This window comes from Triturus cristatus, chromosome 4_1 (genome assembly GCF_964204655.1).
Source record: "Triturus cristatus chromosome 4_1, aTriCri1.1, whole genome shotgun sequence".
Taxonomy (NCBI): Eukaryota; Metazoa; Chordata; class Amphibia; order Caudata; family Salamandridae; genus Triturus; species Triturus cristatus.
Genome location: NC_140585.1, coordinates 891562002 through 891588351, shown reverse-complemented (window position 1 = coordinate 891588351; position 26350 = coordinate 891562002). Strand labels below are relative to the sequence as shown.

The following is a 26350-nucleotide window of genomic DNA, read 5'->3' as shown; positions in this document are numbered from 1 at the left end:
CTGTAGATGGTCCCCCTCCTGTTCTGCCAGCCTCCCGGAGCCTTTCAGCGATCCTCTCCTTGGCCCGCTTCCTGAGGTCGTACCACCTTTTTTTTAAATCGTCGATGCTGCGTGGCGTCACACCCACCGCATTGACCCTCTCTCTGATGCGCAGCCATATGCGACACTTTTCAGCCTCTGGCACCTTTAGGGACAGCTTCCCGAACAGCCGATCGTGTTTGCTGCTCACCCCCTCGATCAGGTGCTCCAGTTCCCGGTCGGAGAACTTGCGCTTCCTCTTTCTGGCAGATTCTGCGCTGGCTGGTGCTTCTTTCTCCATCCTGGTTGGGTAGGGTGGTAGTCCTGTCAGTGGTGTATCACTGGGCTCAGGCTGTCTCCAGTTCCTGCTCCTGTTTGCTCCTCTGCCGAGTGAATGAGGGTGGGGCTGCTGTACTTCCTGGTTGTGATGTCATTAGATCGTTCCCAGAGCGACCTGTTTTTTGCGAAATCGCTGTTTTGCGATTTCGCTATTACCGATTTCGCTATTACCGGGATCGGTATTAGCGATTTCGCTATTACCGATATCGCTAATAGCTATTTCAGTGTTTGCTGTACTCGCTATTGTGATTCGGTAAATATTTGCGATTTTTAAGGAATCGCGAATTTTTGCCGAATCTGTTGATGCATCCTGAAAAGCGATTCCTTAATAACGATTCCTTATTTATCGCTATTAAGGAATCGCTATTGGATTTGTTGATGCATGTGCACCTAAGTGATTTGCCCAGATCCACAGGATGTGGACGCGACCCCGAGGCTCAAACCCTGGTTTCCAGCACCAAAGTCGTCAGTCTAGCCGACGGACCACATCCTCTCCCACACAGTACAGCGCGTGATGGCCTCTCCGCTTGTCTGGGTTATTTATAGCTGTTTTTGCCTGCATGGCTGACCCACGTGAGCGCTCTGCTTGTTTAATTAATTTACAATGTGCACTTCTTGAGATTGTTCGCGATTGCAGAAATTAACACAGTTTTTTAGCTTGTATTTTTCGTTATCTAGGTTGGAATTGCTATGGGCTGTATTTTTGTGCCTCGTACCCCTATCAGTTTTGCCAGACTATTGTACTTGTATTTTATCCTCCCAGAGCCCCCTCCCTGTGCTTGGTGATGACTTACGGCTGCTGCAAATCTCCGTATTTACACCAGTAGCGTAGATCGGGGAGGAGCAGCGGGGTCCGAGATTGGAGGTGCGGTTGACGCACTGGAAACCTGCCCTTCATTTCACATTGATGTCCCAAGCAATTGCCCTGGCTTTTGTTCATCCTACATATCTTTTGTCTCCCAAGCCCAAACCCAGCTGCAGGAATACGAATATAATCAGAGGTTTTTCTTTTACATCTATTATATCTGATTTTCGTTTTGGGACACGTCCTGCAGTAGCTTAGTACATTATTTCCTGGTTGCTTGTAAAGATTGCATTTTTTCTGATTTTATTTTTAAATAGATGGATATATATATATATATATATATATATATATATATATATATATATATATATATATATATATATATATATATATTAAGTGCTTTTCCACCCAGTATACTTGGGCTTTCCTTGTATCTTAATTCCCTCATCCTTAACATGCTTACAGTGTCCAATGAAACAAGGCCATATTCCGCGGTTATTGAATATCATTGGTAGGGCAGTAAGGTTCCTGCAGAGTGCAGTGTCCAGACAGTACCCTTGCAGGAAGTTGAAATCACTTCTGTAAACGTTTTATTTTCTTTAGTATAGCATATGTAACTTGGAGTAATACAGTTATTTCAACAGATTGTGCTGAATAACAAACTGTTATTTGGAGCTGCCTGTCGTTTTGGCATGTATACCATGTGTTCATTATTCCATTCATCATTGTAAAGAAGGTATGAGATAAATACATTTGAACCCATTGAGTCCACTTCATTAGAAGGATATGGACTTCAAGTCTGTGGACCAAAAGGTAGATCTCATGACAGACTGACAACTCTGAAGGGCAAGTAGGGCTGCTAAAGAGTCAGTACCATGCTAGTACCAGCCCTTTTTGCCCCACAGGTCTCAGGGTCGGTCAGTTGTACATAATATTTTCTTGGTTACATGTAAGGTAACAAAAATACTTAGAACACTTTTTTATAATAACTTTTCGACATGCTGCATAGCAGCCACAATGCTCTACAACAGAGCTTAAAGACATTGAAAAAGCCACTAGCTGTGGCTAAACAGTTAGAAGGTCCCAAAGGCGAGACCTATTGGCTATGCCAATGCTTGTTCTAAGGGGCCAGTGCTTCATATGCCTCAGATGGTGTGGGGGAGGGGGATCAGAATTCTAGGTCTGGATCTTTGTTGCTAGTTCACAACATATTCAAACAATTCATATTCAATTCGGGAACAAATATGTAACGAGAAGTACTTTGAAAAGTATATTTTAAAGCAGTGAATTGAGCAAACAAATTACCAAGATAACTGCACTAGTCCTTCACGCATTTCAAAGATAGGACGATTGCTATACGGAAGGCACGCTTCAATGTAACATTCAATGCGAAATATCTAGTGACCACCACACCCCATTCCCTTCTTCCTGGTCTCCTTACATTGGATGCCTCCTCAATGTGCTCAGGGGTTAGAACTCTTGCTGCAAACTGCTCGAATGGTCTGCGTGGGGCACTTCACTTGTGGCAGCTGTTGTGAATTGCTTCATGTCAGCCATGAAGAGACTAGAAGAGAGCAGTCAGGCTCCTTGATCCCTCATGAGCTTTGCTGCTCTTACATCACACTTATTTCCTGCCCATATGCTACTGCCCAGGGATGAATTATTTATAGCGCATGGACCGTTTCATTTTCCGCCATTCACTGCACAGTAAATCCACAGCAAGTAAGAAATGCATCTGTTGTCTCACACATGGGTGTCAATTCACCAAAGTGCCAGGGGTAGCAGAAGTGACATCACATAACTTCCCTTAGAACCAATGGCATCACCGGAAGGGACAGCATATGATTTCGCACTGAATCCTCCCAAGAAGTGATGATGCATTACCTTAATCCCGAGACATCACCATAACTGACAATGCTGACATTAAGAGACACCTAAGTGCACAATTATAAAATTAAACAAGTTACTAACATGGATAAACGCTCATTTTATATACCACCTACATGGTAAGAATATTACACATTTCTATTTTTTTTATTGTACAAACATATGTTTGTTGGAAAAGGAATTTTAGTGCCACTAAAACACAAAAATACACTGGAAAAGCACATTATTTAGACCTCAACTCATTGTTTAATGGTGTCCTTAGTATAAAGCTTAAGTACAAAATGTATTGGAAAATTACAGAAAGAAACAAAAAGTTTTTAAAACATTATAAATATTATTGGGTGTGTCCACCTGTATTTCTTTATGTAGACCATTGTGAACAATGTAATTGACATATATTATTCCTTAGCATTCGTAATGCATTTTGATTAGCATAACTTGTTTATTCGAACACATCCTTTTCTATAAGTTTATAATAATACAAATCTTGTTTAAATAGGTGTATTTTGTATTTCATTTTAAAGTTTTATTTAGTGAGTATACATTGTACTGTTGTGTACCTATTTGTGATTTGCAGATGGAGCTGCAGAAGCCAAACAGTGCACACCACAGCACTGTTTACCTTCTGCTTTGTCTTGGCATTGCCTTGGCCACCCCTGAGGCCAGGGCGATAGTAACGAGCGAGCCAAGGATCGCATCCGCGACCTCTGGTGACCCCTAAATGATGTCCATGGCCTCACATTTCCATGCCCCCTCTCATTGTCACAGGACAGATCATTTCTCTGAGGGTAGTGTAAAAGAATAGTTGCCAGGGCACAACGTTTCCCTCAGAAACCCGTAGTGGGCGCCATTGAACGTCTGCATAACAAAGACCAAAGCTGCATAGTCTTGATTCCACCTCATGATTCTTTTATCCATCACCAGACGCTGTCTGCCCCTTTATCACTCTCTTGTTTTTTTCTGTCTTTCTATTCCTCCTTCTTTCCCCCTTGTGTGTATTTCACTCAACCTGCTCTGGGTGGAGGTTTGATGTGGAAAAATAAGTGCTGGTCCTCAAAAGTGAGAGACGGTGGGCCCGCATGCACCCCCCAGCTCAAATTAAGCACTGTCTGTGGTGCACCTGTGAGAGAAGTTAGGTACAAATATGGATCTCAGACTGCCTGATGATGCTTATGGGGGATAGCCTTGAGGGAGGAAGGGACAAGCAATGGGGATGAAGGAAACTGGAGGGGTTATCTAATTCTCTAATTGCCCTAAATGCATTGACTCCTAAGAATGGCATCCACGTTGCCAATCTGTAAAAATATGTTACATTTTCCAGATCTACTTGTAAGATGAGTCCTGTCCAAGCCGAGAGTAGGCACTGGAGAAGAAAGGGTGACAGCACTTTATTACTATTCTCTGACTACTGCCACGCTGAAGATGCTTCTGCTGAACCCAGTTTGTAAAAAAATCCTGGGCAGTGCACCAGTCAACCTCAGCACATATTATACACTGCTTATCACCTATTTAATAGAAGAGTTCACAGTTAGGGCCTACTGAGAGTTTTGTAATAGCCACTAAGTGCTAAGACCTGTCAAGGGACCGGTGTATTATGGAGAGTTCAACAACAGTCTACACTTCTGTGGGAATTCCCTTGACAAACTGAATTCACTCTGTCAGTGAGTGGCCTGGGGTTAGGTGTTTCTTCTGGCTGAGTCTACCCAGTATACAGTATGGTGTTTTGGCTTCTGCTTGGACTAAGCATCACTTCTTGAGCACATCCTGCACCCACCCCTGCACTTAGGAAGAGGCGCAAGGGCAGAGGAGGGCTGAAGCGCACTTGTGCTAATCAAGACTGATGCTCTTCTGGACCAGTCCATACTGATGCATTCTGGACAGGCTGTGAGATCTTGCTAGAGCTAGAATCAGGTTCAATTTAAAGTTTCTGGTTTACCATCACCTTGGCTAATTCCAGCTCGGTCAGGCTGATAGACCTTGGCCGTTGTGGCAAGAAGAGAAAAATCGAATTATCAGTATATCAACAATTTAATATAAATAATGTTTGCGAGTCAATAAAGAGAGTTAGGAAAAGTTTTAAAGGTTTTACCAATGTCAACATTTTTTGGTATCTTGTCTTTGTTGAGTCATAAGCAAATTCATCAATAAGTATTATACATTTTTGTTAATATCAAATCAGTATATAATCAATCAGGTAAAGCAATAGTGTCTTCTACAAAGGAAAGGATCCCTATTCTAGGAATGTGAGAAAAGAGTCAGTTAGAACTCATGAATAGCTCTTCGTTGAGAGAGTTTGAGGGAAAGCATAAACCTTCAGCAATATCAATTCAATAAATCCAAAATCTCATATCAGAATGTCCCATAAAGAGTTCATAAAACTCAGTAGAGTTTCAGAGCAACGTGGTGTATGGTCTGGGCAAGTGGAGTAAGCATCTGGCTGGCGGCTCCTCCACTAAGGCGGAGAAGCGTCGCCCCACTGCTCTTTCAGCAGTGTAAAACAAAAATAGTAATAACACTAATGTTATTATCATTTCATTTTTCAGTGCTGAATCGGAGCCAGGTTAGACCGTGGTGGGGCTTAGCTGGCCAGAGAGGAGGTAAGAGTGGTTTGCACTCTCTAAGTGCGCATGATGGTTTGGCCAGCGCTCTTGGGCCGGTCAAACTGTCATGCGCACATTAGCATGTTCTACACCCGACTGTGTTGCACAGCTGGGTGGAGAACTGTCCCAGGCACTACCTGAGCAGCCAAACAGGCCGCTCAGACCAATCACGACGCTGCTGTCATGCTGGTGACAGCAGCGTCGTGATTGGCTGGGGGGTCTAGGAGCCAGTGTGCTTCTGTTCCATTCTGCCTAGAGAAGAACACAGAGAAGAGGTCGGAGGAGAGGCAGCGGTAAGATTTCTTTCTTTTTTTACCCCCCTGCCCTACCACCCCTGTTCTGCAGAAGCTGCCACTGTATATGTGTGCCTGCAAATGTTCGTTTCGTTTTTTATATCTCATGATGTACAACTCCCAACTGTGTGTATAAAGGTATTTGCTTCAATACCTACCCTTTTGTCTCTAGTGCTACTTGGGGACAATTTCACTGCACTGATCAGGAACCTGGCCTCCCCTGCCCCTAACATTATTCACCAGAGCAAAGTGGGAGGGACACCTATAAATTTTGTTGACAGACAAATATATGTGCGGGGGGCTATGTTGCTTTGGTGTGGGCTGTGCCAGCCTCTTTACACACTCTCTGCATTTCTGTACAGTTAGAAATTCTAAAATATTATGGTTGTGCTACTAAGTAGGAATAAGCACAAAAGTAATCCTGCCCTGCTTTGTTTCTTCTGGAAACCCCTGCTTCGACGCCAGGATCCCCAAGAAGAAAAGTTGTGGAAAACCTTGCCAAATGAGACAAAAGTGACACCTCCTGAGCAAATGGATGAGTGGCAGCAAAGCCAGGCTCGGTGAAGTCACTCATGGAGCAAGAGAGCTCCGCCTTTTGTAGACCTTTCACAGGAAAAAACGTTTGAACTATTTGCAAAACAATACTATTTAGTTGCATAGGGCTAAGGCCCTAGAAAGTAATCGTTCATTTTCACCTTAATGAAAATGAAGCTGTTTGGACACCTATGTAAATTAAAAAAATGCTCAGTGAACCCATAAATTGGTGGTGTCAACAGATGGGGCAAAGTCAACAAGGATAAGGTATAACAGCCAGCCTTGGGAAAGAGAGAGAACCAGTATTGAGTAATAAGTGGGAATCCACAGCCCGGACGTCATCATCCAGGCTCCCACACGCTACGGGGCGGGAGAGCTGACTCTTGCACCATGCAGGTGCTTTTTGAATCACCGCAGGTAGTGCTGCAGGGGACGCACCCAGGCACATGCCGGCGTGAAGACCAGGCCAAAACCAAGCCAAGAGCAGGCCTGTCTCCGCCCGGAAGCGGCTGGGCTGGGCCAGGCCACCCCCTTTTGTCTGGATTTATGCCAAACACCGGCCAGCTGTATCACAATAAGGTATTGCCAGAGGGGGCCGTGGCTTGCCAGCCAAGATGGCGGGCATGCATTGAGATAGCTCCACGCTCAAGGCCCGATTATCCGCCACAATCAGTCATCTGTAGGCGGCGGCTCACCGTTTAAGAGCACTGATGGTGTAGCAGACATGTAGATACACCCGGTGAGCAGTCACACGCGAGACACAGCATGATCCAGGCCGCGCAGACCGCCAGTGTCGAAGGTGCAGATGAGGCAACCCGTGGCCATCTTACTGGGGCGGGCAGAGGTACTGAAGCGCCCTGGCCTCCGCCATCGCCTCCAACGGGGCACTGCATTGACCAAGGAGAGTACGAGGTGCCCCGAGAGACGGGACTGTGGAGAGATTGGGCGGCGAGGAGGGAAAAGCATCCAATCTCGGCCCACATCATCACCTGGGCCTCCCGTATCACCCCTCTCTGTCCGTGGTCACCTTATGCACCGCCGGCGGCGCCCCTGGTGCCTGGCAGTGGACTAATACAATAAGCACAGACACCCCGCCTGGAGTGATTTTGGCTAGGCCCAGAAACTGTGTCGAGCTCAGGCCCACCCACCAGCGACACAGTTCCACAGCGAATGGAGGAGAAAGGCGGCGCGCCCCTCAGACGAGCAGTGGGACTGGACATGAATCACAGCATAATCAGGTGGATGTGACCCCGCATTGCCGGAAGAGTCGGAGGAGTGATTGCGGGCAGCGGCAAAATCAAACGGTATGGAGCAGGGGGGGAGCACTTTATCCTGGCCCACATCAGCGCCTTCCCCCATCCTCCCTCTCTCTCCGCTGCTACGCTGGGCACCACCGGCAGCCCCCCTAGAAGACAGCAGAGACTGAGGCAAGGCGCCTGGCAGCGGACCAAGGCCATAGACATTGGAACAACGCCTGGAGCGATTCTGGTGAGCCCAGGCCCACCCACTGGAGGCACTACCCTGTGGCAAACGTGGGAGTGAGGAGGCGCGCCCCTCAGGTGGACAATGGACCCTGGGTGACTGAGGATGAATCGTTGCGCAACTGAGTAGGCATAGACGCCCCATCACCAGTGAAGTTGGCGGGGGGCCCGGAGCATCACACGTGTCAGTGGGGCACCACCTGCGGGCATTCAGCGGAGGCAGAGGAACACTGAGAGAAGCCCTAAGAGTTGTGACCCTGGACTTGAACAAGTAAAGTAACGCACCCATCCAACCGGGCTGGGGGACTGTGACTAACCCAGGCCCAGCGACACAGGGCAAGCGGACCATCCTGTGACTGACACCAGGGGAGAGCAGGAGAGACCTTGCTAGCACAAACTGGACACACACACTCGCGGCTTTCACTCAGAGGTGCCTGGGTACTGCTCTGTGGGCACGTGCGACGTCAAGCCATCTCACCAAGCTTGACTCCAGCAGGTTACACTTGGTGACAATCAGCAAGATGGGCAGGAAACATGCTGGGGCAGGTGCGGCAACCATGCCACAGACAACATCGCCAAGCAGACTGGCCTGGATCAGGAGGGGATGGACCCCGCCGGGCCTTCCACACTAGAGTCCAAATTTGAAACAGTATTCAAGGCGGTTGAGCAGATTGGGACCTCACTGTCATAGACCCGATCATCCCTAGAGAATCACATCGACAAGGTAACGCCTGACTTCACGCTGTTACATGCAGACCATCGCAATTAACGGGAAGAGTAACCAAGGTGGAGGCAGAGATACAGGAGACCATTCCAGCCCTTAAAACAGTGTCTGCAGATCTACGTGTGCTCACCAAACAACTGCACTCATTGGAATGCAGAATGGACGATTCTGAGGGTTGCTCCCGGTGCAACAATGTTCGTGTCATTGATCTGCCAGAAGGCTCAGAGGGCCGGGACGCAGTTGCATTCTCTTTTCTGCGTGGCTGCGGGTGATTGCAGAAGGCTCCACTCACTTTTTCAACACCGCTGAAGACGTTGGGAATTGGCTGGAAGCAGCAGGACATCGCACTTCCCTGAGTAGGAATGATGGCGTACGCAGGATCACCCCATGCACCCGGGACAGCCAAAGATGGAGCCGCAGGAGGACCAGGAAATCGCCTACGCACCAGTCCCTGATCTGGAGCAAATGATACAGGAACGGCGCGAGGCGCTGAGGACAGCAGTCACGAAGCGGAGCGTCAAAGCCACTGGGTACTTGGATGCTTCCTCTGTGCGCTGCCTTAGCGAAGGCAGCTCGTCTGCATTGTGGCCAACTGGCGAGAGCTCACAGTGACTTCCAATAGTGACTCCACAAACTGCTTATGACTTGATATAATGGCTCCTGTGCGAATCTAAGCTTAGACACATCCATGCATACATTATTTGAACTCACATGCAGCGCATATGCGGCAAGATGCTGCCTGTTCCACTGAACCCCAAAGTCTGCATCCGAAGACCATGGCCACTTCCATACACTAAATTTCACATTAGAAAACGCCTGCCGCTGCGCAGTTCCACCCACATGCAGAAATGGGGCCCACGCGCCCGTGGGCCCTGCCACCCTTGACTCCCTTAGCTCACCCCGATAGAAAGAGTGGCCGCACAGCCGACATTCGCCAATCGGCGCAGTTCACAGTTTGGGCGGAGACGTTGTGGAGCGAAATGCTTCTTCCCCCGTTAGTTGACTCCCAGAGTGCTGTTGTATCACAGCAGTCACTGAAGATGCGCCCTCTACCCGGAATACATGTGCGTTGCCCATGGTCTGAACCCCTAGTGCTATTCCTCCTGTGCCCGCTTCTACTACTCCTTGTTGATGTATGCCGCCTACCACCATAGTTACCTGGAACGTTAGAGGTATGGATATGCCTGTGCGCAGGTATGAAACATATGCTTACATAAAGCGCCACGCCGCCCACATAGCGCTGCTACAGGAAATGCACCTTGCGCAACCAGAGGTTCGTAAACATCAGCATAGATGGAGAGACCAAGTGCTGGCCACGTGCTATTACTCTTATGCTAGGAGTGCCCTCATCTGGATCCGCCCTGGCACTCCATACACATCTGAAGAGACTGAGATAGACATATATGGGAGCTATGTGTTGTCACGTGGTTGCCTGGATGGGAGACAGATTGTCATAGGGTCCATAAAGGCCCTAAATACCGATCAGGCAGTGTTCTGACAGACACTTTCCGTCATACTGTCCCGTTGGTGCGACATACTTTGGTTATTGGGAGGGGACTTTAACGCAGTGTTGGACACAAGCTTGGACAGGTCCTTCCCACCATTACAGGTCACAGCTGCTGCGTCACATGCTAAGGGACTAGGGGAATGGTTGCGCGACTGGGGTCATGCCGACATATGGAGGACACTGCACCCGCGAGAACGTCTATACTCACATTACTCTCACCCACACAGACTACACGTATGCATTGACCGATTTGTAGGGAGTGAGGCGCTGCTTGCCAAATGCACCCATACAGCGTATTTGAGCCGCACGCACTCGGATCACAATCCACACATGATACATCTTCTAGACGAGGAAGCTGCGTGTGTTACCCATGTGTGGAGACTCCAGCCTGCGGAACTAGAAGATCCCCCCTTCAGGGCTTCATTAGCAACTGCTATTGAAAATTATTATGAACCCACTGAAGACTCAGTCCCTGACGCGAGTGTGGTATGGGAAGCATGTAAAGCTGTGGTCCGGATACAATGTATGGGGCTAAACTGAAGTCTACGCCGGTAATTGGACCAAGAAGCCACGCGCATTGAAAATGCCCTTATCCAGCTAGAGTCGGATGTAGCGGAGCCACCCGATACCCAGCATGCCTTAGATAAGCGGAAGTATGATCCCACACAGGTCATGGAACGACTACGATGCATAAATTATGCCGCACATGCAGCGTGCACTCATGCAACAGCTGATAGAACGGGTAGGCTGCTGGCCAGGCTGATTAGGCAACATCAGGCACATCCTCAGGCCCTTGCGCTGCGATAGGCGTCTGGTCACCTAATCACTGGCCAGCATGATCTTCATAAGGAGTTCACAGCCCACTATACCAGAGTATACAAATTGCCCCTTCAAGTAGCGCTCCCAGACCTGGCCTTGTATCTGTCCATGCTACCACTGCCCACGGTGTCAGTGGAGCAGCGTGCGGAACTAGAGGAGCCGATCTCGCTACAGGAGGAGCAGGTGGCGCAGAGTGGGGTATAGTTCTGGGTGACGATTTACATATACTCGGCGATTGAGAGGGCACTATCAGAGTTTGCCTCACTGTCAGGGCTACGAGTAAACTGGGAGAAGTCGTGCCTGTATCCCATTGCCGAGACTACCCTAGATCCGGAACTGGAACTGGCTGATATACAGGTACCGTGGCAAAACTCAGCATTCCGTTATCTGGTGATCCATATCTACCGCCAACGGGGGGACCTTCTAGAAGGTTACCTCATGCAAGCCGCGATGGTGGTGAGGTCTTAGATGTCTTTCTGGCGCACTCTCTCTTTGGCCACTATGGGTCGTATAGCACTCCTGAAAATGGTGGTGCTCCCTCGGCTGCTTTATTACTTTACAAATTTGCCAGTCTACGTCGGACCCTCCTTTTTCCGTGCTCTAGAGCAAGACCTGAGGCAATTCATATGGCATAGAACACGTAATTGGGTAGCATTAAGAAACTTTATTTACCCGTTGACCGAGGCGGACTGGCAGTCCGCAACATGGAGCCCTATTAGCTGGCATTGCAACTACAGTTGGTAGCCCGCTGGATTGATGGACGGCAGTTGGCGGACACTGTCATGCAACAGCCTGGTCATACGCAGTCCAAAATCATAGCCTTGTTTCACCCCGGTAGGAAGGGTGCAGTTCCGACTCAGCTGCTGACTTTGGTTGCCTATAGATGTTTTCGCCGGAGCCTAAAGCTCACGAAAGAAGTTGTGCCATATGCCCCTTCCCTGCTCATTCCGGGCACACCAGCTCACCACCGCATAATCTCAACAACGGAACTAGTCTCTTGGGAAGCGGCAGGACTGCTGACCCTAGGTGACCTGTATCAGGACCAGCAGCTAGTTCCATTCCACACACTGGCCAAGGACAGTGGCCTACCACATGGCCAATTCCTCTTATATGCCATGCTGACACAGGCGCTACGAGCTTTGTGGGGTGACGTAACCTGTGACCCATCTTACCATTCAATACCTACACAAGCTGGGCACAGGCAGACACCTTACTAAATGGCTCACTGAGTCCTTATGCACACATTCAACAAACCCACTGACATTTCTTAGGCAGCGCTGGGACATGGACTTGCAGAGGCAGTGCACTGACCGTGGGTGGTTGGCCATACTAGAGGGGCCTACGCATATCCCCAGGAATGCCCGGTTCCGCTTAATACAGTACTACATACATCAGAGAGCATATATAACACCAGCTAAGATTAATAGGTATTTCAACCACGTAGATGCCAAGTGCAGTAGATACGGATTACTGGATGCAGACCTGTTGTATATGCTATGGGCATGCACAGCTCTCACCTTCTACTGGAGAGCAGTCATAACACATGACCAAATGCATGGGCCGCACAGTCACGTGCTCCTGAGCCTGTTAGGCCTATACTGTGGAACAAAAAAACACAGTGTAACGTCCAGATTTATAGACCTCGTGCTCAATGTAGCCAAACGCATCAATTAATAGGCGCAGGAAGTCACCTGAGCCACCAAGCCTGGATACAGTCGCTGACATGCTGGGCGCAGGCAGAGAGTGTGGCACTGCGGCGGGAGGACACGCTGGGACTGCGGGTGCTCCCGCTGGTGGAGGCATGGGATGCGATTCTACTAGACATTCGAAATTCAGGGCAAGATGATCTGGAGGCGCCCGAGACTTCCACATGATGCTCTCGGTCAGATGGACCAAGTGACCCACATGGAGCGTGCTGAGCGCCATTGGGAATCCCGCCGGGCAGAAGACCACGTTACCCTGCTGACGATGCATCTCACGTTTATAATCAGGGTATGTTAGCTAAGGTCATTCAATAGCAGCCAGAATCACACAACCTAAACAGACAGATAATAAATGTATGTATTAGTAGGGCACAACACAGAGGTAGCAATGGTGAACCAACCTGAGTGGGAGGGCCATTACATGCGCTAAGCGATACTGCACGAAAATGTCCCAGTTCATACATTCCCTGTTTCTCAAGACACATGTTATATGGCGTGCAAACTGCATAGAGCATGCGCGCTCTCATTATGCAGACTCTCATCGATGTATGTCTGTTTACATAAACATGTGCATGCATGCAATCTGTACCAGAGTTTGTCAAACAGCATCTAAAAAAATGTTAAAGCTCAATAAAGAAATTTAAAAAAAAAAGGTATTGCTAGAGCACATATTTTTAGAACTCATTCAGACCAGCAAGAATCGAGAATTGCAAGCCAACTGCCAACCTGTCCAAATCACAGACTGACACCTCTTTGGATGGATTTGTGCAGTGCACAGTATGTGTCTTAAGCAAAGAAATCAAAATTGCTGAGCATTGTCTATCTCTCACTCCCTTGCACCCTATTAATTCTGTTGCAGCAGACCCTTAGATGGGAAGCACAGACTCTGCTACTACTATGAGGGCAGGTTCCTCAAGTTCTTCGGCCAGCTTTCCACCTCCAGTGCTCTTGGACCCATCACTCAAATTACCCGGCCCCTCAGTTAATGATCAGGCAATGAAACAAAAGAGGAAAGAAAAGTGAGCTAAATGTAAGCGATCACGTTTAACCCCCTGCAGCTCCAACGGAGATAGCGCTGGTTGTGATGAAGACATTATTATTGTAATTGAGGGTCTTGTGTAATAAAGTTCTTGGCATTATGGAGTCCAAATTAAAGCCAATCTACAAACGTTTGGGTGCAATTGAGGCAGAACTAGGCAAAGTAAACTTGGCCGTACTAGCACAACCCTCTAACTTGCCTACATGTTTTACTCATGGCCTTGTGGAATTTATTCATACTAACACCTCTGCTATTAGAGAGGGTAACACTGGTTTGTTGCAAAATTGTTCATCGGACGGGGTGGCTAAGCAACCACTCATTGGGGCCTACCCAGACTACACTGGAAAAGAACAGGTCTGTTTGGGTGGGTCAAGGTGAGGCATGGAGGAACGGGCTGCTGAGACAGTGGGCTATAAACATATCTAGAAATCTAACTGCACCTCCACCGAGGCAGGGAGTTGTGTGTCCTCCCACAACCTGTCCCCTGAGGAGCTGGCAAACAGGGTGGCTAAAAGAGAGTCCATGCTGCAGCTAGCCAAACACAGGATGGAGGAGGCAGCCACAAACAGGGAGGCTGCCGAGGAGGAGGAGGCAGCTGCAAAATAAAGACCTGAAGGAATAGAAATTGGCCATGGAGAAGAAGAATAGTCTGCTGGCTCATGAGATGAGTAAACAGGAGCTGGAACTAAAAGCTAAGCAGGTCTCGGAGTCCAGCAGCAATGGTGGAAGGGTTGCCCCAGCACCCAGTGAAGAAAGCAGGGTCCACGTTCCTAACAATCTGGTGCCTAACGTTTTTGTAAGGGATGATATTGACAAGTGTTTTGAGGCTTATGGGGTTGCCTTGGAAATGGTACAAAAGGGGGTGGTGATGGACGGAGCATCAGAACCAATCAAACACTCACACCCAGTCAACAGATCTGGGTTTTATCCATCACCGTTCTTTAGCCCACTCTGCCACCCCAGTTCAGACATGGCCATATGCAAATCAGTCTGACCCTGTGCCTCATGGGAACAGTCCAGCCCGAACTGCCAAGCCATGCCTTCCCTGGACCGGAAACAAGCTTCCTAGGACCGGTTTCTGGCATTTCAGCCGTCTTCAGCCAGGCTTGCTTGAATCCAGTGGCAAAGTGAGCAAGGGACTCACGTCTGAGCATACCCAGCCAACTTATGGCAAACAAAGCGGTACAAAAGGGGGTGGTGATGGACGGAGCATCAGAACCAATCAAACACTCACACCCAGTCAACAGATCTGGGTTTGATCCATCACCGTTCTTTAGCCCACTCTGCCACCCCAGTTCAGACATGGCCATATGCAAATCAGTCTGACCCTGTGCCTCATGGGAACAGTCCAGCCCGAACTGCCAAGCCATGCCTTCCCTGGACCGGAAACAAGCTTCCCAGGACCGGTTTCTGGCATTTCAGCCATCTTCAGCCAGGCTTGCTTGAATCCAGTGGAAAAGTGAGCAAGGGACTCACGTCTGAGCATACCCTGCCAACTTATGGCGAACAAAGCGGTACAAAAGGGGGTGCTGATGGACGGAGCATCAGAACCAATCAAACACTCACACCCAGTCAACAGATCTGGGTTTGATCCATCACCGTTCTTTAGCCCACTCTGCCACCCCAGTTCAGACATGGCCATATGCAAATCAGTCTGACCCTGTGCCTCATGAGAACAGTCCAGCCCGAACTGCCAAGCCATGCCTTTCCTGGACCGGAAACAAGCTTCCTAGGACCGGTTTCTGGCATTTCAGCCGTCTTCAGCCAGGCTTGCTTGAATCCAGTGGCAAAGTGAGCAAGGGACTCACGTCTGAGCATACCCTGCCAACTTATGGCGAACAAAGCGGTACAAAAGGGGGTGGTGATGGATTTTGTGCCTCATGGGAACAGTCCAGCCCGAACTGCCAAGCCATGCCTTCCCTGGACCGGAAACAAGTTTCCTAGGACCGGTTTCTGGCATTTCAGCCATCTTCAGCCAGGCTTGCTTGAATCCAGTGGCAAAGTGAGCAAGGGACTCACGTCTGAGCATACCTTGCCAACTTGTGGCGAACAAAGCGGTACAAAAGGGGGTTGTGATGGATTTTGTGCCTCATGGGAACAGTCCAGCCCGAACTGCCAAGCCATGCCTTCCCTGGACTGGAAACAAGCTGCCTAGGACCGGTTTCTATCATTTCAGCCGTCTTCAGCCAGGCTTGCTTGAATCCAGTGGCAAAGTGAGCAAGGGACTCACATCTGAGCATACCCTGCCAACTTATGGCGAACAAAGCGGTACAAAAGGGGGTGGTGATGGAAATCTACAGGGTCTCTGTGGATTGTGGAGCCAGCCTCAGGAGGCACATTCCCAGTGAAGGAAGGGATGCAATACTAGCCCTAGGAACGGGCACAGGATGAGGTATCCCCTCAATAAGCACGTCCTTGTCAGGATTTATGGTCTCACCCCTGACAAGTATACTCAGAAATTTAGGGGCAGCCTTAAGCTGCCCCATCAGTCCTGGGTAGAGTTTGTGGATCACTTCTACAAGGCACTGGATGGTTGTATAAAGGGCAGTCATGTGAGTGGTTACAAGGGGCATTACAATCTGATTGCCAGAGAGCACGTGTTCAGTAATTGCTAATGGTAATTGCTCGGGCTGTATAGCAGTGCATCATTATTTTGCACACCATGCCACCTCAGCTTGGACCCAGTCTAATGTAAATCAGTCTTGACTCTGGTCCAATGAGAACAGACCAGGCCTAACTGCCAAGCTAGGACCTCCCTAAACCAGAACGCAAGCAACCCAGGACTGGTTTTGCCCTAGTTAGAGCTCTTCACCCAGGTATAGTTTGGTACCAGTGGCTGAGATTAATTGAAGCATTCCACCCGCCACCTTTTAATATACTTTATAATGTTGCCCTAAGTCAGAGGGGCATGCCCAGATGTGGGTCCCAAACACGTTGTGTCACTGGACCCAAGGTATAGCTGGCTGATGTTCCCTAACTAGGGCGAAACTGGTTTTAAGTTCCCCGGGGCTCTAGATCCACTAGATTTAGCCCCCTGGGCTTTATATATACCTCTGGAACCCCCCCAGTCCCACATTCTACCCTCACTATGCAGGGATCAGAGGAATCCTATATGGAAGAGGAATATGTCTCCTACTTTTCTTTGAACAGTGAGTTCTGCGAGGTTGTAGATGCCTCTAAATGCAAGGCTGTTTCTGATGCCATGGAGCTCCTTAAGCAGAAACTGCTAGAGAGGGCACAGAAGTGGTTTGAACCCCTCCCCTAACAGGAATACCTACTCAGACCATAGGTCCCTCAACTTGAGGGACAGCATGGTGCAGGACCCAGAAAGAGAAAGCATGAATAAGGGTTCAAACTTGTCACTTTTGACAGGCTCGAAAGAGCTTTTCTAACCCATACCTCCCCATTGATTACAGACCATCCTTCCACTCCAATACTCAGGCCCCAACAAAAGTGCCTCAGCCACTGCAGGATCTATCCTCAACCCCTTGATGGGGGTGATTCGCAAGGGGACTCAGATGGGGATGTAGGGTAAAACAGGCCACCAAACACTGATACCATCGAGCGGAAGGGTCCCTTAACACAACGTCCAATATGCTTGTGCTGGAGGACATCCTACACCCCCTTTCCACGGAATGGGCCTCAGCTGAAAAAGTAGCTAATTGAACACCTAGATGAAGAAAGCCACAACTGCCTGAGGGTGGATTGCCCCCATCCGTTTGTGGATGGCAAATTGGCACTCATCCCGAAACTGACACCAGGATGGCCTCCTTTTTACCCAAATATGTATGGGGCAAGCAAGGGATTGATGTGCCTGGTGATCTTGTCAAGACAAACTCCTGGATGTAACAGGTTCCTTGACCAACATCCTCTAAATGGTTGAGGAAGCCAAAGAATCTGGGTTGCTTATATTTCCAGAGACACTATTCGGCTGGGCTCAAAGAGCTATCATATTGCTGGGCAATGCCAACAGTGCTATATCAACAGAGAAGTGCTGGTCACTCCTGATCAGGTCAACACAAAATTTGGGGACCTGGTCAGTTCTAGCCGGGTCTGATGGCCAAAGGGATTTTCTCCAGGGATCCTTTTATCAAAGAGCTAGACAAATGTGTTTCTCTGTTTGATTCTAGGACAATGCACAAGCATCTATAAAGAGAATATTTGCCCCTAGAGCTTTCTCAGGGGTAGTAGTGGCAGGGGGCACCCGGCCGGCAACTTCCAGTATCCAAGTGGCAGATATGGACATTGGATTCATGAGTCCTCCAGAAAATATGGAGGTTCTGGATTGAGTTTTATGACTCCCCAGTACATACTTTTTAATTAATTGACGCAAATAAAGTATTACTTACTGATTTACTTACTGTTCAGACCTCTCGCCCCTTTGTCTTCTCCCTAGAGGACGCATCTCTGGTGGATGCAGAGATCACAGATCATTAAATCAAGGAGGCCATAACTCCCACGACTATCCATCCCTACGGTTTCCTTCACAATGTGTACTTGGTGGAGAAGATAGACAGGGGTCAGTGCCCCATCATAAACCTCAGGGAGTTCAATGAGTGGCTGGTGTTCTGCCACTTCAAGATGGAGGGAATCCACTGCCTAAGTGACCCAACTACTCGATGGTGCGTTTGGATCTGAAGGACGCATACTTTACAATACCATTGTTACCGCCTTTTTGTCATTTCTTTAAATTCCTACGTATCATCAGGCGTTCGAGTTCACTAGCCTTCTGTTCGGACTTCCTCAGTTCCATGGTGCTTCACCTAGGTTCTGCAACCAGTGATAGAGTACCTCATTGCTAGAGGTATGTCCCTGATTGTCTACTTGGATGACATCTTCCTTATGGACCAATGCTTGACAGACCATCTCCAGGCAACACTAGATCTGTTAGAGTCTCTGGGTTTTGTCATCAACGTGGCAAAAGTTGTTTTTGGTACTGATGTAGGATCTCATATTTCTGAGATTTGTGATGGACTCTATATAGGCCAAACTGAGCCTTCCTTCTCTGAAAATGGCTGATATTGGGAAAGAGTTGCATAAGACCCTGGCCAGACTGACCACTTCCCTCTGGCAGATTGCGAGGATAATGGGTCTTCTCTCGTCCTCTATTCAAGTCAGTGCATTCCTAGGCCCTCTGGAGGCTGATACCCGTACACATGTGGAACAGCCTCATGTATTCACAAAGGGTGTGTCTCTTGGAGCAGACCAAGGCAAAAATGTACTGGTGGCTATCCCACATGGAGACCTGGGATGGGAGAGTGATCTTTGGATCCCAGCCAGACTTCATGAATGGAATCGGATGCCAGCGGCTCCGGCGGGAAGGGCCAGATGTGGCGAATTCTCCACAGGCAGAAAATGATCCGCTCAAGAACAAACACTGCACATCAACTACTTAAAACTACTGGCGGGATCCTTTGCAGTAAAGGGTTGGACCAAGGTAGAAGGCCCACTCTGGTGTCCTGTTGAAAATTAACAACTTTGTGGAGCTTCAGTATATCAAGTAGGCCTGGCAAGAAATTCTGCTCGGCTCATGGAGTTTGCGGAGTCTTTCCCATTCCGCGCTCCCTGTAGTGCACAGAGTTGCAAAAAACTCTGCACAGCTGAGTTTGTTCCTTGCTCCTCAATGTTAAGCTGGCGAGCACGAGCAAGGAAAATCTTACTCCAGATCACCTCACAGGAAGATTTCTCAATGCGGACGGTTGTGAATGGTTGCTACTGGTCGCGTTCAGAAACATTCTGGTCGCATTGAGGAAACTGCCACTCGAGTAGAACATCTATTTGAGCAGCAGAAGGAGTAGTGCCCTCTTGCTCTGTGTGTGGTGCCATTCACTGTGATTTTACAGTGTGGGACAAGCCCCTGGTGCTAAATGTCAGTGTGAATAACGCAACCTAATGCACTTCGGTGCTTGCAGAACTCCACGTAGCGCGGTGGAGTTTTTTGGTCCCTTCGCAGAGTTTCGCATAGCGGAACTCCACAAACTCCCCCCATACCTAATATCAACCACTAAGGGGGCATGAGGACTCAGACCCTATCGAATTTGCCAAGAGCATCTGGGATTATTGCCTACATTACCAGATTTCGGTGACAGCAGAACACCTTCCAGGGATCTCCAACCAGGTGGCTGACTTGCATTCAAGGCACTAACAGGATGTGAGCATGTGGAAGTTGGATCAATTGGTATTCCAGATGTTTCGAGCAGATGTGACCTGTTCACGGTGGGCCTCTTTCTATAGCCCTGCATCATCAGTTGGAAAATGGCTTCAACTGGAGGCCGGATCCCAAATGTCAGTAACGGATGGTTAGTTTCAGAATTGGACATCAGAGGTGGGCTGCACTTACCCTCCTTTCTCCATGATAGTACAGCACAGGCAGAAAATGATCCGCTCAAGAACAAACACTGCAAATCAACTGCTTAACCCCTTCCCCGCTCATGACGGAACCGCTCCGTCATGAGCCACGGTTGCCGTGTGCTCATGAGGGAGCGGTTCCGTCATGCCACGACCGTTGGCGGCCGCTCCGCCCACGCGGCGCTGTTTCCCCGCCTGTGCGGGGGGACAACGCAACTGGGCGGAGTCATGACGGAACCGCTCCGTCATGAGCACAGCTCAACCGTGGCTCATGACAGAGTGGCTCCGTCATGAGCACAGCGCCACCGCGCTGCCCCCCGCACCCCCCAGCGCTGCGGCGGAATTCCCGCCGCAGCAAAAGGGTTAAAACTACTGTCGGGATCCTTTGCAGTAAAGGCTTGGACCAAGGGAGAAGGCCCACTCTGGTGTCCTGTTGAAAATGAACAACTTTGTGGTGCTTAAGTATATCAAGTAGGCCTGGGCATGAAATTCTGCTCTGCTCATGGAGTTTGCAGAGTCTTTCCCATTCCGCGCTCCCCGTAGTGCACAGAGTAGCGAAAAACTCTGCAGAGCTGAGTTTTTTCCTTGCTCCTCAATGTTAAGCTGGTGAGTACGAGCAAGGAAAATCTTACTCCAGATCACCTCACAGGAAGATTTCTCAATGCGGACGGTCGCGAATGGTTGCTGCTGGTCGCGTTCAGAAACATTCTGTTCGCATTGAGGACTCTGCCACTCGAGTAGAACATCTACTCGAACAGCAGAAGGAGCAGTGCCCTCTTGCTCGGTGTGTGGTGCCATTCACTGTGATTTTACAGTGTGGGACAAGCACCTGGTGCTCAATGTCAGTGTGAATGACTCAACCTAATGCACTCCGGTGCTTGCATAACTCCGCGTAGCGTGGTGGAGTTTTTTGGTCACTTCGCAGAGTTCCGCATAGCGGAACTCCACAAACTCCACCCAGGCCCAATATCAACCATTAAGGGGGCATGAGGACTCAGACCCTATCGAATTTGCCAAGAGCATCTGGGATTATTGCCTACATTACCAGATTTTGGTGACAGCAGAACACCTTCCAGGGATCTCCAACTAGGTGGCTGACTTGCATTCAAGGCACTAACAGGATGTGAGCATGTGGAAGTTAGATCAATTGGTATTCCAGATGTTTCGAGCAGATGTGACCTGTTCACGGTGGGCCTCTTTCTATAGAGCCTTGATCATCAGTTGGAAAATGGCTTCAGCTGGAGGCTGGATCCCAAGTGGCAGTAACGCATAGTTACTTTCAGAATTGGACATCAGAGGTGGGCTGCACTTACCCTCCTTTCTCCATGATAGTACGGTTCAGGGCCCAGTGTGGAGGCAACGGGCAGATATGGTGGTGGTAAGCTCGATCTGGAGATCTCAAGCTTGGTATGCGATACTGATGGAACTTTCTTGGGATTCTCCAAACCATTTACTGCTAATTCTGGATCTTTTCTAGGATCCATCGGGGAACCTACATCATCTGGTTCTGGAGGACACTCTGAAGCTTATGGCGTGGAAGATTAGAAGAAACGATGGAAAGTCCCAGGCCTTTTGAGACAGGCTGCAGACCTGCATTCTACGGCATGGGCTAACGGGACCATCAAGAGATACAAGTCGGCTTGGTTGAGATGGATGGATTGGCGTAAGCAGAGGAATCTCGATACCGGGCGGGCAGAAGTTTCCCACATCTTCAACTTCGTGGCCTCTTTGAATTCAGAGGGCATGGTGAATAGGTCAGTCAATACCTTCAGATCGGCGATCTCACTGGGCCACACTCCTGTTGGGGTTCACCCTACTGGGGAGCAACCACCAGTCACGGAACTACTTATGGGCATACAGCTGTCTTTCTCCCTGGAACCGAGGTATTCAGTTTTGTTAGATGTAAAGAAGGTACTCACCTTTTTTCTCTAGTGGCTGAGTAATAAATACCTTTCCAGGAAAGAACTATCAGCAAACCTAACTACACTGTTGTGCCTCATGTCCTGGAGACATGTCTCGGATGTCTGGGCTCTAGATATTAGAAGGTAGAGTATTTACCCCGATGGTGTTACATTCCACATATCTCGACAAATGAAATGTAATTCTTGCACTGTCTCCAACCCTTCTTTTCAGGATGTGCCTAAGTAATGTGTGGTGAGGAGTATCAAGCCATACAAAAGTATGACGGATAAGATCTTTCCCCCAGGGGAACGACAACTACTTATTGCTATCTCACAAGACAGTTTTGTCCCCCACGATTGCTAGTTTGTTGAGGTGGGCTCTGCAGGAGACTTCCATAGACACTAAGGTCTAAGGTGTCCACTCAGCCAGAGGGGCTATGGCCTCTAAAGCGTTCTCCCTACGTACATTCTCAGTGCAGCCAATTGGTCTTTGGATTCGAGTGATTTTTTATTAAACCAGTCTCAAACATAGCTACATTGGTAGTTAAAAAGCTCTAAACAACCATTATTCTTACCTCCTGTCCTGATATAGAATGAAAAATGTTCAATTCCATTAAAGAAATGGAGGCAAATATTAGCCCTCCCAGGGGCTGCCGACCATTGGCCCACCTGCAAGAGGGAATAGTGGGCAGCATGAAGGGTGGATAGGTTGTTATGTTGAGTTATGTACTGTCTCTTGAATATCTGCTGTATATTTTTCTGTATAATGGTGATGTTTCATGCCCATATTATGATGCAGAGTACTTATGTTCCTTCCGATGGCGTGTCTTTAAAGTAATTGGTCACCTCTTTTTGCAGGAAATGAATTTTCCTAACAGTTGTAGGGAAGTGACTGGCAACGGCTACTGTCTCAAGAATAAAGAGAAGGCAGGAGAGTCGACAGGGGACTTTAAAGGGATTCCTGCATGATGATTGGATGAACTGATGTGCTCTTCCATTGTGTACGTGGAAAGTGAAGCTTTCGCATGTTTTTTAAGATGTCTGCTGGAATAAAAATGTGAAGAAAGTAAAGCATAATCCTCGCCTTCATAAACAGAACTGTAGCTTTCCCTTACGATAGCTAGGACATTTTTACAATCTGCCATAGATTTGAATTGTGAATAGGGGATGGAATAATCCTTCCCAAAATTCTAGATCACATTTAAACAGTGCAGTGGGCAGCCCATTCGTGCCTGGCGCCGTATGACCTATCACATGGCCAGGTTTATGGCATGTAATGCAGTGGCATGTCTTGGCGAGAACATATCACTATTTTTTTGACAATTTTGTACTTCTATGCACTAGCAGAGTAAGGATTTATCATCTATCAGTAGACTGTAGTCTGTACTAGACAACAGGTAGGTTGTGAGTTAGCTGAGCTATAGGAAGGAGACGGCAACATAAGCTGACAACTTTCAAAGGCTCCTTACCAGTGCCGGGCCGGCACAGGTAAGAGCGGTGAAGCGGGGCCGGGTGGTGCTGGATGGGGTGGGGGGAGGATTAAAAAATAATTAAAACTACTTACCTTGTCCTTGCCGCATTTCCAACTAGGCGATGCGGCGAGCGCAAGGTAAGTGGTTTTATTATTTTTTCATTTTATTTTACCTATCCCATCGTCTGTCGGCTTACCCCCCACTCTGCCCCACCACCACCTCACCGCTCTTACCTCTGCCATCCGCCACTGCTCCTTACTTTAGAAAACACAGTGCAAGATTAGGTGAGCTTTTTTTTAGAGGTTTGTATATTGTTTCGGTGATGGGCTCAGCAAAACTAAGTGTCACTGTTCCTGTTCTACCTCATCAGTCCAGGAAATGTACTTCTGTTATTTTGTCCACTCCACCATGCAACATGTTTGTGAATGTAGTATAAGCGTGATTTTCTTGGTGGGGGTATATGTCCTCGCTTTGTTTGCACACTTCATTACTGTCAAAAGACGTGCGTGTGTTTAATCAGCCGAATGTTTTACATTGTTTGATGGTGTTTTAAACATTTTCTGTTTCTGATAACCACATGAGTCGTGCCTTGTTCTGTGTTCACTCACCTTTACCCAACATTAAATACAAGGTATGGACAATGTATGTCATGACGGTCAAACACTGAAGGGCCACAGGTGATGTCTATGCACAAATCTTCGAGGCACTCTTAAGAACATGAATACCACATTCAAGCGTGATAGCAGTGTTGTTAGTGTTGTTTGCTAAGTTGTAGAAGAAAGACAGACAAGTAGTGGTGGTGCATGTTTATTCACGTATTTACAACAATTTCTTGTTCTCAAACATAACTAATTTGCACATGGACATGTACATGCAGTTTTCAGAAGTCACTCAGTCTTTTTCCTCTGAGGAGTTGTTCAGAAATCAAGGGGATGTCAACTATTCAGGTTTTTATATACAGTGAGAACTCCCTCCCGCGTTTTTGAGTGGCCCAAACCATAAACCCACATATTGCATCCTGGAAACGCGTTATGATGTATATACAAATATTACAATTATTTTTAATTTCTTAGTTTCAAAGTAATCAATAAACGTGTTTACCTTTGTATCAGTATATTTCCAGCAATATAAACGAGCACCATTTATAAAATCCTGCTTGTAAGGACTGAAGGCTAAATAAAACAGAAAATACAATGATCTTTCTTTGTAGGCTTTGAGAAAGTGCATGCATTGAGGGCAGTAACCTTTTAACATGTCGGTGATGTATGTGCTCAGGTGGTCTCAGCTGTCTCAACCTAAAAGGTTCCTATGGGATGCCATGCTCCTGCTTTCATGGGCCATGAAGGTAGCAACAGGAACAGAAAGTAAACACTATTGTTTACTTAGTGTATTTTCCACTCCAAGTCCTTCCCGGACCCTCAGCCTAGGGGGCTGCTGTGTGGGTAAGAGTGGGGCAAGGCAACAACACTCATGTCATATCATTAGGGGCAAAAGTGATGTCAATTAGGTTACTGCTGGTGTTTTTGGTGACTGGCATGCGCGGTGAATTGAAATGACAATCATGGGTCTCAGATAGCTCTAAGTAAGATTGTGTGTGTGTTGTAATATATACGTAGCCCTCCATTCATCTCAGTTAAGCCACGGGAAAAGTTTATTTTCGCAGCAACGTGTTTGAGAGCCCAACTAGGTCTCTTTATTCTTAAGTACAGAGGAGCATCGAACAGACCTGGAGGCCCCTCTGACTGCTAACCTTCCACCAAATCATTTGAAGAGGGATCAGAGCTAGAGCGGGTCTTAGTTGATGAAGACAGCTGTGTATTTATTCCGCTTTCTTCTCTTTCAAGATCTTGTTTCGGGCATGTTCCATGGCTTCCTTTAGCTGCAGAACCCTTTCACTGGCTGCTTCTCCCCCCTGGTTTATGTCTTTCAGCACAGTGTCCAGCATGTATAGGATCCCTTCCTGGTCACCAGTCTCAAGTCCTGGCTTTGCTAAACCTTCAACCTTCTCCATCATGTAGAGCTGCTGGTCCTCGTTATCAGCGACCTGGAATATGATCTTCAGTTTTGACCCACGCAGCTGTTTAATCTTCTGGACTGCACCTTCTCCCAAAGGATTCCCGCAAAGGCTGCAAATGAATAAGGAAAACTTCTCAGAATAACAAATGACTGCAAGGAAAGCACATTATCAGCCAATTAACAGCACCCCTCCTTGTGCAATGTTTTAGTTTACTTGATTTTGTTTGAACGAAATGATATGTAAGCACTGATATAAATTCTAACTGTACATAACATGAACACTATCTGGAATCTAATGTCTAATGTGTGAATTATCTGCTATAACAGGTTTTTAATGGTGCCACTCACCACCCTCTCTTCCAAACACGGTTTCTTTTCTCCCATCCACCACAAAAGTTGGTAATCGACTTTATCAAGTAACCTTTCTGTTTAAGGCACTCAGTAAACAAAGAAAACAAGTATACACGGCTAGGACAACCTTTCCCAGCAACTGGGTCAGACTTTTGGCTTGTCATCAGTGCATATTGAAAAATAATTAAGCGCCACTGCACACCATTTATAGGTCTCGCATAGCGTTGCAACGCAACGCGTTGTTCGCTTTGCGAGGCATGCAGTATACAGTATAGTGGAGGGAAGCTCCGCCTACTTTCCGAACATCTTTTTCATTGGCTTAAATTGTAAATCCTGCATTCTCCTTGGTTTTCAGCTTGTTAGTCCCTCCTCCTGTCAGCCATGTCGTCACTATTCTCCTTCCATGGCTATCAGCCCCTTTACTTTAATAACTCTTTTGTTCCCCTGCCTCCCCCTGTTCCCTCCCGCAGTTTGTAACTTCTCTGCCCCCTCCCCCCCACCCCCACTCCTGTT

The 26350-nt window shown here is 47.9% G+C and overlaps 1 protein-coding gene across 2 annotated transcripts in view; it reads right to left on the bottom strand.

Moving 5' to 3' along the window:
• Positions 1–24261: 24261 nt before the first annotated feature.
• LOC146855741 (NACHT, LRR and PYD domains-containing protein 5-like) overlaps positions 24262–26350 on the bottom strand; it is a 376900-nt gene continuing 374811 nt past the window's right edge. For both annotated transcript variants that reach the window (XM_085653656.1, XM_085653657.1), the window contains exon 8: positions 24262–25596. In XM_085653656.1, coding sequence (XP_085509782.1) covers positions 25290–25596 — 307 coding nt within the window. In that variant the 3' untranslated portion in view covers positions 24262–25289. The remainder of the gene's footprint in view (positions 25597–26350) is intronic.